We start from the raw sequence: 12,913 nt of genomic DNA on the forward strand, positions 1-12,913 counted from the left end.
TACGTCACGCTTCCCACGCTACATTTGAGCATGTGAACGCTATTGTAATGGGTTAAATTGCAAGGGTTTGTTTTAATCAATTAGCTTGTTTCATTTAATTAGCTATATATGGTGCCATGAGTGTATGAAGGAAGTTTATTTTTGGATTATTTGTTTCAGTATTGAAAAAAATTTCTAACCATGTCCTAATGATTAGGCAAACCCAGTGTTAAAAATGGCCGTACAACATTATTTAAAGGAATGTACTATGTTTTACTACGAGCACAATTATTTTATAGTTATTTTAAATAGACTTATAAAGTAAAAAAAGGACATAAAAATCATGACACTATTTGCTTGTTTACAATACGTCTGACTTGGGTCTCCACGGCTTCGTGATGGCTGCGGTGGGTTTGTCTGACTCAGCCAATCAGATTGTTTAGGGGGAGGGCTTTTGGATATTCAAGCTTCTCCGATCTGCAGACTCGACTCCGCCTGTAGAACCAGAGTAACTAGCCAATGGGAGAGTAGAACTGGAGTGGGGTGATATGACGTCACGAATGTGGCTCCCGTGGTTACATCATGCTTTTTCTCTTAAAATAATGAAGTTACTGGATACATAAGAATTCATGATTTTATATAATAAAAATAATAATACACAAGAACGAAATTGTTCATTGAACAGATTAATAATCCACTGTGTAGTTAAAATAATGCATTTAAGTACTAGATGTTAGGATTTATTTTATGTTTTGTTTATTTATTTATGTTTTGACTTCGAGATAAATAGTTGAATTTATTCGTGCTGTGCAGTATAAAGAATATTTGATCTGTCTAAACAAAGCACTTAAAAACATAACATGGGTGAAATAAGGTGAAGTGGGTCAATGACCGAAAGTAACACAGACATTAGATGGGTTTATTCTCAAAGCTGCACTCATATTGTGTAGACACTTAGAGCGCCTCCATTAGTCTCCACGGTGAATTAACACACATTATAGTGGGGGGCAAAAACATTCAAGCAGTTCTTTATTTAGAGTACGTTTTTCCAGCAGCACATAGTCTACACTGAAGACCTGGGTTAAACTGGGTGTTGTCATAATTTATACATTATGTGATTTTTTTTATTCTTAGTTTAATCTTAACTTCATGTTAAATGTCACAAGTTAAATGTTCAGTAAATGTTATTAAATATACAGTATGTACCAATCGAATTATGAGTGCCTTAGGGGTTAGCACCGTCACGTTGTACCTCCAGGGTTCGGGTTTGATTCCCGCCTCAGATCTGTGTGCATGGACTTTTCATGTTGTCCTCGTGGTTAGTGGGTTTCCTCCGGGTAGTCTGGTTTCCTCCCACAGTTCAAAGACATGCAGATTAGGCTAATTGGCGTTCCCGAATTGCCTATAGTGTGTGAAAGAGGTGTGATGGATTGGTCCAGGTCCTCGTGCCCCAAGTCTCCAGGGATAGGCTCCAGGCCCATCGAGACACCACACATCATAGATGATGAGTAAGTGAGTAAACAATTAAAAAAATCTAAATATACAACTGATAAGCAACAAGATATATTATTGAAATGTTTGGCCTATAACCAAATTATTAATTGTATACAATCAATGTATGGTAAAAATAATAAAAAATAATAATCTATTCTCATGTGCTGTAAAAATGTTTGTTTGATTGAGAGAGATTATTTATTTAATGCCCAACATGTCAAAAAAAAAAATTTCAGTTTAACTGGGAAATTAAATTATTTTTAATAAACCTTGGAAGAAAACCTATAAAAATAGGATGAGGAGGCATGAACAAACAAACAAAACAAAAAACACTCCATGAACAAAAACCAGAGCCCAAATTCAAAGCCCCTAAACCTGGATGTGAGACTAACCCCTAAGCCACTGAAATTCATTATTTAGGGAAAAAAATAAATAAATAAAAAAATCAATGATATTTACAAAACATATGTTCCTATCAGGGTCTAAGAATCCAGCTGGAATCCTGATTGGAACATATGTTTTGTAAATATTATTGATTAGTTTTAATAATTAGTCTAAATAATTTATACTCACATTAATTGTTTAGGGAAAATTAATAGGTTTTTTTTGGTTTGGTTGATTTTTTTTTAATCAAAAGGGAAAAAAAGCAAAATTTTAAGTCTGTAAAATGATGCAAGAGTTCTCATTCAGTATCTTTTCAGTTGAAAGCAAAGCTTCACACAGTGAGCTAGTGGCTTTAAAAAAAATAAATAATTTGTCACATGCACTACACAGTATGTACAGTGAAATGATTTTTTTTTCATAGTCTTGGACTGTTGAAGCGTTTCCTCCTCTTACATTTTATCAGCTAATTATCCTAACCTACATTAAAACAGGTATCCATGCAGAGAGGAAGTTTGTATAGATGTGTTCCTGTGTTCAGGAACTGCGGATTGATTCATGTTTCCGTGCTAGAAGAGAGGAAGTTTAGGCTGGATCAGGGTGAACCGGATTCTAATTGCTGAACATTTATTTAAAAAAACAAACATTTCATCATATATTGCTTTATAACCTAGTTCAAATGTGACCTGTAATTGATGTTTGCTTTATTACACCATCCACAGTGTATTGTTTACTTTGACACAATTCAACCTTTAAAACTGTAATGTTGCATAACTTGAAGTATACAAGTACATCAGGGATTAAAGTGCAGTGCCGTGATAAAGTATTCGCCCCTTTCTGACTTTTTGCATATTTGTCACACAAACAATTCAAATTATCAAAAAAAAATTATATTACACAAAAATAACCAGAGTAAATACAAAAATGCAGTTTAATTGATTATTTCATTTATAAAGGGAGTGAAAAAAATGCTGTCCAAACCTACCTGGCCCTATGTGAAAAAGTAATTGCCCATAAACCTAACAACTGGTTGTACCATGCTTGGCTGCTATCAATTGTTTGTGATTACGGCAATGAGTCTTTCACATTGCTATGGATAAATTTTGGTCAACACATTGTTAAATCATGAACATTGACCTTCACTGAGGCAAGTTAGGCTTGTAATTCTTTAGATGTTGTTCTGGGTTCTTGTATGAGCTCCTGGATGAGTCGTCACTGTGCGCTTGGAGAAATGTTGGAAGGCTGGCCACTTCTGGAAAGAATCTGGGAAGGTTCGCCAGTTTGCTCCAATGACTTTCACTGTGGTTCATTGGAGTCCCAAAGACTTAGAACTGGCTTTGTAACTCTTTCCAGACTAGCACGTTAATTAATTAGTTTCTCATCTGTTCTTGATTTTTTTTTAGATTGTGTAGGTTTTTTTTTTTTTTAGATCTCTTAGCATGCTTAACTTTGTCACTTTGTATTTAAGTGATTTCTTGATTTTTTTGTCTGTCAGTAATCAGGCCTAGGAGTGGCAAGTTAAATTCAACCCAGCTTTCTAAAAAAAAAAATCACAGTTTATTTATGATTTGGCAAGGGGGTGAATTACTGTTTCACATAGGTCTGGACAGACCTTAATAAATTCTTAATAATTTATTATTAAATAAAATCATCATTTAAAAACTGTGTAATATTAAAATTAGTTTGATGATCCCAATCCTTTAAGTATGACATAATTGGCAAAAAAATAAAAAATTCCAAAAGATCGGCAAATAAGTTTTCATGCTACTATATATATATATATATATATATATATATATATATATATATATAGACATAAAGTGTTGTTTAAAAGTAAAACTATTAGCAATTTACTATATTGTATATAAAATGCACTTTAAGGGGAACACTTAAGTTGTATCATGTTCCTGAGAATTACTTAGTTTTTTCTTGAAAGGAGACACGTAAACATTACACATGACAATAAGAAACTTTATTATATCCTAAAATACATTAAGACATTAATGTTCGAGACATATAATCAAAATAGTTAGGACTTAATGTCACATGGCAACATTTATTAAAGCAGTTATTAAAAATATCGATTGCCACCTTATTGGAAAGCAAAGCTTTTTATAGGACACAGTTACTGACATGTCAGCCTCATTGTTTTAATTTTATACAAAGCTATAAACAAACAAATAAAAAGAAAAAAAAAAGCTTTATGTAATTGAATGCTCATAATTGTGACTTTTGTTGTAAGTTCCTTTCTGGAAACAGGTAATATTTTAGACGTTTATGTCTATTATTTTCATATAAAGCAATAGAAGGCCTGTCTATACTTGGCATTTTATCACTGATTTATGACACCTTGTCCTACATTAAAATAATGTACTAAGTGTTGTACTGAAATGTTAAAATTGTATCCAAATATTTTAGCTTGTTTTGACCAATTTCTAAATAATGCTACGTTACGCTGAATGATCAATAAACTGAACTACTGCATTTGAAAAGCTGATGTACACCAAGGTTACGACTGAGTTTCAGACTCAAAGTGTCACAAATCCCATCTGAAAACTGAATTTTCTGAATCAGGCATCTCATCTCATTCTGTCTCAACATTCAACTACATTCTATCTTATAAAAGGGCTGTACCAAGAGTAATGCAAAATCAGGCATAAGTATTATTATTTTTAATTAGGTTGTCCAAATTGCACGTTGGTAAAGTAACTCTTACTCTATACAAAGATGCTACTCAACAGTCTCCATTACAAGCCATGCATTTGCGCAGTCATTGAACCCAACACTCGAATCCTATCTTTAAAAATCCCCTTTGTTGCAGTTGATTGTCTTTCACTGCATGGTTGGTCTTCAATGCTGATTTCCCCCTCTTTTAACTTCTTTATCCATCTGTGCACATTGCCCTTGTCAACGGTGTCATCACAAACATTTTGTAGTAAGGTAAAAGACCATCAACTTCGACAAAGGGGATTTTACAAAGGGGATTTGAGAGTTGGGTTCACCGATAAACAAATACATTGCTTGTGTTGGAAACTATGTTGAGTACCTTCATATAGAGAAAGAGTTTCTCTACCAATATGAGCAATCTAATAATGATTAAAAAGCTATTCCCACTTATGCTTATTAATTTGGTATAACCACCGCATTCTGTACAGCTGTATCCACTTGCTAACATACTTGTCCAGGTGTCAAATGTCGCACCTACCATGACCATCACGACCAAAAATATGAACCAAGTCACATAAATGAGCTCCAGACTGAGTGGAATTTGATCTCATTTTGAAGAACAACTTCAGAAATGATAACAGGAATTTATTTTCATTACTTCTGGGTTGTATATACATATCTTTATGTATAAATATAAATACATAGTGTACAATTTATGCTACCCTAATTTAATCCTGAAAGATTAAACTAGAAAACAAATTCCATCCATTTACTCTTTAAATGCTGCTGTGGCCCTGATATTCATTTGGGATTTTTTGGCTATGAAGCTGACCATCCAAGCACAAAAATATATGATTCTGAAAATAAAATAACGTTCTTTCACAAATGCTTAATTAGTATTTGTGAAATATTCCATTAATTCACTTAAAGGTCATTTAATGTTTTAAACAGTATTAAGCAGGCAGTGTGCTTTAAAGAACTTGGTTCTTGGAAATGCTCTTAGCTCTCTGAAACAAGAGTGAACATGTATCATCTACTGTCTTTGGTGACCATTTTTATGATTACAACAATGCAATTTCATTCAGCAGCCGAACACACAAAGCAATTGAGGAATGAAACCCTGACAGTGCAAAAAAAAAAATCCCTTTAAAAAATCTCCTGTTGTCCAGATTTAACTGAATACATACATATATGACAAATTAAAGGAAAAACTGGTGGCTCTAGTATTCTGCTGAGGTTTTTTTTTTTTTTTAGCATAGCTCCTCCCTTTATAATAGTGCATCCCCACAAACCAGCGCAATTTGGCCCAAATCTAAAATTTTTATGTGTTGTTTGTTTTGCCCATCATATAACTACAGTCATGGAGGGGTTATCAAATTAAGTGATATGAGATTGCTTTACAGCAGTATACAGTTGGCAAAGTAAGTAACGTTCACTTGGCAAACGTTGGAACATTCATTTCAATGGAGAAAAAAAATTGGGATAAAGAACAAAAGTAAGAGGAGAATGATGTGGGACGGTGCAAGCAATTTTATACCCGAACTACAATTTGGTATTTCGATTTGTATTTCAAAAATCGTTAGATTGAAGGAAAAACAAAACAACCAAAGTGACAGAAAGATAAAGAGAAACCTTAAAATGGAGAATAATCTGATTGCTTGAGCAATCACACTAAATAAAACTATGCCTCTTTGATTTCTGTTTCCCTCCCTAATGTACATTTATTTTAATAGAAGCACACACTCAAACACAAGTATGACAACAAACTAATCAGAGAAGCAATCTTTTAATTAACGGCTGCCTACAAACCCGAACATAGTAATGCTTGCTAGTATAAGAGTGATTAGAGTGTCCATATTAAAAACAAACACAACCCAAAGCTGTGTTTCTGGTACTGAATCTGAAATATCTTTCTACAATATTTATGAGAGCACCAGACAGCTTCATCCTAGGCACAAACAAAGTGAAGGGGACGCTGTTTGGAATTTGCTTTAGAAGATGTCACTCTGGTTAAATAATAACTACAATGGTTTTGGTGGGGATGCCTTCTCTACTAAGGATATCCTTAAAATATACTTAAAATGAGTAGGAAGCTATTAAAGAAAAACTTTCAAACATTTGACCTGGCCATGACCTCAGCCTTGTTTATTCTTATTCCCAAATGTAATGGGAATGCAACAATGATAATTCCACAAAAATCCTACAAACATTGAATGTCTCATTCTACATTGCTTTGCTGAGACTGATGCACAGTTCGACGGACCTAATGGCGAAGGCGTAAATTGCTGGTTACAATTGTGAGTATGTTTCTTAAATCTGCCAAAGAAATGTCCAATCAAGAGTAAATCATTTTGGCAGTCAGAATTAGTAATTTCCAGAAGATTTCATTCCTGTAGATACCAGAGTCCAGCCAGAGACATTAATCAGTGTCAGCTGCTTGACTATGTTTTACCAATCAATGGTGAGCACTATTTAAGTTGCTCTTACATGGTGGTGGAAATAGCGACAACTTGGATTATGGGTAGCTTGCTGAGTGCAAACGCGCTATTAGAGGAGTTACTGCAAATCAATACAGGGTTCTTTTGACTGATCATCCTTTAAAACATTTCTCTTCTGATGAGAAGCTCTTCTGGCATGACCCCGTCCCATCTGACACGGCACAAAAAGCTCACTAAATAGTTTGCAGAGTATGAAAATAATGTCGGGTCTGTTTATAGTCTGTTCAAATCAAGCACTTATGAGAGATCTTAGAGAGCTTTCAATCATCATCAACCCCCCCCCCCCCCCGCCCTTGTTTTTAGAAAATAGTGGTGTTGATCCAGACAGTTTAGTTATAGTGACTTTATACAGAGACTATTACCTCTAACACATTATTTTTCCTTTAATTTGTCACTTTTACATACATGATTTTCCCTTACAATGACACTGGACCACAGGAATTTAAGACTTACCCTAAAGCAATGGCATATTTTAGATTAGTATGTAAACTTGCATGAGAAATCTGAGATATTATAACCTGTTTTTTTTTTAAAGCCAGATTATGCAATGCTCCTGTTAATAAACAGAAATAAGTTATAATCCTGGCGTATCGCAGCCAAACAGACTTAAACTACATCATGACTTCGCTGCGGAGAAATTTGCTAGTGTAAGACAGATCATCCCTCTGCCCCTGAATTTACACACAAAAGTATGTCGAGTCTGGGTAACGAGCAGAAGCTGCCCTGCTCCGGCCAGCAGCTTGAGAGGTGGAAATGGACCAGGAGTCCCGTGATGGATCAAGAAATGTGTGACAGAGAGCAGCATGGAAAGGCAGCAGGCATCCAGAGGAACGCTGATGGGGATGAAACTGGGCGTTTCTTAAAGTTCAGGATCGACCTTACAGTGCAAAGAGGTTGTCCTCAGTCCGCTCGGCTTTCTTACGGCTGCTGCTCGGCGCACTCGCAGGAACAGAGGGATCGCCTCTAGGGGGTGATGGTAGTGCAGCGTCTGCTGCTTTGGCCCGCTCTTCTAAGAACTTGTCAAACTCTAAAACATAAGGCCAAGAACAGTGACGAATTATCAGCATAATCTGGTTTTGTTCCAGAATCCACTGGTTTACAAAGTTAACACAGGTTTTAAACTTCCTACTGTACCTTCACTGGTCACTCCCTCCTCAGCCTCATCACCTTTCTGTTCAGCAGAACACAAGAAGCAAAGTAATTATTTGTACTGGTGGATTATTAGATTATTTGAATCGTTGGCATTTTGTCCCATGTCTATTAAAGTTAAAGGATACTCCATTGTATTTCAACTAATTACTACATTTGCAAGATACAGACGGTGATGGGGCCGTTTGGGAAAACCAAATTGTCTAGCTTTTGGTAACTCTTTACGTAACATTATCCTTGTAAAGGCGGCACAGTGGCATAGTGCTTAGCACTGTGTCCTCGCACCTCCAGGGTCAGGGTCCGATTCATGCCTTGGGTTTGTGTGCATGGAGTTTGCATGCTCTTCCCGTTCCTTCCAAAGACATTGGACTGTTAATATGTGCCCAAATTGCTCGTAGTGTGTATGTGTGTGTCCAGGGAGTGCCATTATTTGGGTGGAATTTAACTGTGGACACGTTTTAAGCACTAAGAAAAACAAAAAATATTACCTATAATACATATTTAAGTGTTCTGTAATACTGTTAGTTGATTATAATGCTAAATATTTATTGCTGGCATTTGACTAAATTTTTTTATTTATTAACTAATCAATTAATCCATAAAAAAAGAAATGCTAGATTAATAGGTTATTTAAACAATAGTAAAGTGCAGATCATGCTATAAGCTCTCCAGATGAAAAAGTTACTCACATCCAGCAATATCAGAACCTTAATATAAAACATTAATAGTTTGTGTACCTATGTAACAGCGGTAACACTAGACTAACTTTTAAGCTTCATGTCTTTGCAGAACTTCAAAATTTTCTTTGCCTGGCCTGTGCAAATACTCAACCTTTAATCCTGAAAGAAAACTAGAAGGCTTATTTGAAACAGTGTCTAAAAAGTTAAATTTTAAGACACTAATGGTGTCCTGTCCTGGCCGGGATGTTGTTAAAGCTAGATGAGTTATATACAAGTATTGGGAAGGAGATAAGAGATTGGTTGAAAGACAATGGAGCAAACCTTTAAACAATACTCACCTTCCACAGAAGACAATGAACATATCACTTCAGATGTAACATACCCTTTTCATTTGATCCACACAAAAGCAAAACAATCCAGCTGGGTATGAGGACATTTTACTATACCCACAGAGCAATTTGCACCATTTTACCGAAACATTTAGTGACCACCTTTTTCATAATTTGCTTTTTTAGTGCACACAAACAAGCCAAGTGACAGACGACCTTGCTACATGACATCCGATTTCTACAAGTCTGCTTTCCCTAATTAAAAAAATAACAATGATATGAGTACAGACGCAAAGGCAAGCTTGACTGTGGACTGTGTTAATACGATCGTTCGACGGCCAAATGCATAAATGGAGTTAAGAAACCTATATAGATGTGCTGGGTTATGTGAAATGGACATGGAATGCGATGGCAAAAACAAAGAGAGAATGAAATCAAGGTAAAAGAATTCTCACCACATCAGCACCGAGCCACTCCTCAATGTCATCCATGACAGAAGACTGCGATACAGGAATCTATGGAGCAAAGCCATGGACAAACCAAGGGCCCCGCAAAGCCACCAAATAAAGCCGCCCCCGAACACAAACAGAAAGAAAAGAAAAGGAAAAAAAAAACACCTTAAAATCACAAGGAGCTCTGCGAGGAAAATAACAGCAACACATGCAATCATAGTATGCATGGATTCACACAGCAAGCCACACGCGCACACACACACACACACATAGAGCACATTAAGCATGAATGTTTTTATATTGTACAGCATGCAGTGAGAGCGAAAAATAAGGAGCTGTCTGGAGAGAAGCGTGGTGAAGCTCAAGCAGGTAAAGGGCAGGTCTATAGCTCTGATCAAGCGAGGCACATGTTCCAAATTTGTGTACATAGTTATGTAAGGAGCTCTTTAAACAGGAAAGTTGACTGATTTTCGAAAACGTACACTCAAGCTCCAAGGAAGCTCTAATTATTTAACACACTCAACATCCTACAGTGTGTTATATTTACCTCAAGTGATTTTGCCAGATAGGGAAATACTACAATTAAGATTTTTCTATTGTTTCCGTATTTGTGTTTGCCTTTTAGTTCTATTGGCACCGAGGTGAAAAAAACAAACATTGTCCATATAGTACACTGGTGTGTCTACTTAAACAAAAAAAATAAAAAATAAAAATCTAATCTAAACTAAGATAGCCAGCTAAACAGGAGTGGACAAAACAGGACTAGGATCTTTTCAGGTTTTTCATGTCTGGGCTTCTTATAGGTGAAAAACAGACAACGTTCAACAACCAGTGGAAAAAAAAAAGCTACTTCTTTGTGACCTTTGCAAAATAAACATCCTCCTTTAGTATGTAGACTCAGCAATATGTAGTAGAGCAGTAATGTGGTATAGCAATGCTACACTATGTTTTTTTTTTATTATGTTAAGTTTCCCACATTTTTTGTTTTTTGTTTGTGCAAAAATTGCACAAACTAATACTTCATTTGACCTCTTTTTGCTTTGATTACGGCCGTGGCATCATGAAAAGCTATGCAATGTCAATGTTCATTTCTGTCCATAGTCACATTAATTTCTCTCAAAGATCTTGTATTGATGATGGAAGGGTTAGAACCACTATGTAAAGACTTCTCCAGCACATCCCAAAGATTCTTAATGTGGTGAAGGACTGGACGCTGTGGTGGTCAAACCATGTGTGAAAAAGATGTCTCATGCTTCCTGAACCACTCGTTTACACTTTAAGCCTGTCTCAAGCACTTTCACCATATTTGGATGGACGATAATGAACAATGTGAGAAGGTTAACAATTTATGCACTGCTTGCAAAATGGTGGTCCTTCTTCAAGATGGTGTTCCACTAAACTTTGGAATAAGGCTGTGTAGACAAGGCAAGAAGGTATGCCTTGTTTTCACAGGGGTTGAGGTCTGAGCTCACACAAGTTCTCCAGTGCCAACGTTGGCAAACAAAGCATTTGGCAAAATACTGTTAGGCTGGAGCAGATTAGGGGGCTTAAGTTCCAGTGATTAGAAACTGTGTGCTTCCAAATTTGTGGCTACATTTTGAGGAAATGCTGCATATGGTTTTGCTAGTCAGGTGCCTGTATTCCCTTGGCCATATAGTACTGTATATGTAAAGGCACTTACTGAACCAGGGAAAAACCATCACATAACTTTCCTGCTTAATGCCTACAATTTGTGAGAGAGCATATTAAGTTCTAGCCAGACACTACAACTACACATCAACATCAAATATTTTGTCCAGGACAAAAATATTATGTACTTTATAAACTCTGGTAGAAGAGGATACAACTTTACTAATGAACTTAACTAGCTTAACTCATGTTATCGCGTTAATTTAACTATAGCTCTACATAGAGCGACCAATCATTTGACTTTGCCGAACTTTGGAGATAAACTCATGATTTGTCCACCTGTCTAATTGGGTGCTAATAGATTCTTCATTTTGTTGAATTTTGTTTGTTTTTGAGAAATTAAAATTGGATTAGTAACCAATTTTAGTGAGGAAGTAAGGAAGTGTATCAAACTTAAGATCTAAAATGATATGAACATGCTAGTCATTATTAATGTAGTTAGACAGGATTATTGAAAACAGTTGAAATGCAGAGTAGGCAATTACTGTAACGAACCCAGTAAATGAGTCTCAAATGGCTGAGCGATATGAGGCTGATGAGATAATACTGTGTGCCAGCCCTGTGCACGAAGCTGTACAAGTACGAATCTAGCACAAAAGTTTTGCATTGTAAAACTTAGAATAGTAGTGTGCCCTGGAAAAACTATTCACCCCCAGAATACAGATGTGCAAAGCTTAAAAAAACATATTTAGGAAGATTGTAACTGCAGCCAAAGGCAACTGGTTAAATCAAATGAAAATACCAGTTTATGCCATTTCAATTCCATTTCAATGAATTAATTAATAATTGAGATTAATACTTGTACAAGGCACTGTATTATCTCTTGATTTTATTTTATTAAATGTTTAAATAAGACACAACCCTTTTTAGTGCATTAAATACACACCATACCAGGATGATTCTACCATGAACCAGGGCTGAGCCATCTTGGCTAAACCTAAAGAACAAATCCTGCTAGCATTTTATGAAAATCCACACCTGCCCCCAGGGAACAAGCTAGTCTTTTCATTTTGGCGGTCATAGTATGGAGAGAAGACAGCGGAGGATGGAGTGGCCCACAGTAAAAGGGACAGAGGGAAGGAAAAAGTTTGAGGGAAATTTGCAGACCCTGTAGTGTTTTGAGAAACCTAGGCTTTGAAACAAAGAGAAACGACTTTTCTGAAAGGACAAAGCCTACAGTTATAAAAGAAAAGCAGCGTTCGTTTAAAGCAAAACTAAACAAAATACGAAGAGAGCATTAAAACAGATTTAAATAAATTTAAGCTGTGTGCATTTTGTAGGTTTCTTAAACAAATCTTTATCGCTAAATAACTGACGAGTAAAATAAGATAATAATAATAATAATTTAATTATATTATAGTAAATGAATTAAGGTTAAATTGGCTCTCCCTTTTACTGTATGGGATGGGCTTGTTTAGTAGTGGTGAGTGGCTAGGGATAACACGGTAGATAGACGCAGGAGGACAGTGAGGAGGAGACAGTGCTACTGGTGAAGTCCTCACCATTCCTTGGGTAATGAGCCAGCTGTCTATGGGCTCCAACTCTGCGTTATCACCCTTTAGACTCGGCTAAATCAACGACAGAAAACACCTTAC

At 36.0% G+C, this 12,913-nt stretch overlaps 1 protein-coding gene across 4 annotated transcripts in view; it reads right to left on the minus strand.

Moving 5' to 3' along the window:
• Positions 1-3,811: 3,811 nt before the first annotated feature.
• Positions 3,812-12,913, minus strand: part of LOC128544335 (TOM1-like protein 2) — a 33,289-nt gene continuing 24,187 nt past the window's right edge. For 2 of the 4 annotated variants that reach the window (XM_053514344.1, XM_053514342.1), the window contains exons 13-15: positions 9,633-9,692; positions 8,154-8,190; positions 3,812-8,046 (exon numbers count right to left, since the gene is read on the minus strand). In XM_053514344.1, the coding sequence (XP_053370319.1) occupies positions 7,898-8,046; positions 8,154-8,190; positions 9,633-9,692 (246 nt within the window). In that variant the 3' untranslated portion in view covers positions 3,812-7,897. Of the gene's footprint in view, positions 8,047-8,153; positions 8,191-9,632; positions 9,693-12,820; positions 12,887-12,913 lie in introns of all 4 variants that reach the window. The other 2 variants (XM_053514345.1, XM_053514343.1) reach the window with 2 other exon arrangements.

The sequence above is a fragment of the Clarias gariepinus genome, chromosome 16 (genome assembly GCF_024256425.1).
Source record: "Clarias gariepinus isolate MV-2021 ecotype Netherlands chromosome 16, CGAR_prim_01v2, whole genome shotgun sequence".
Lineage (NCBI taxonomy): Eukaryota > Metazoa > Chordata > Actinopteri > Siluriformes > Clariidae > Clarias > Clarias gariepinus.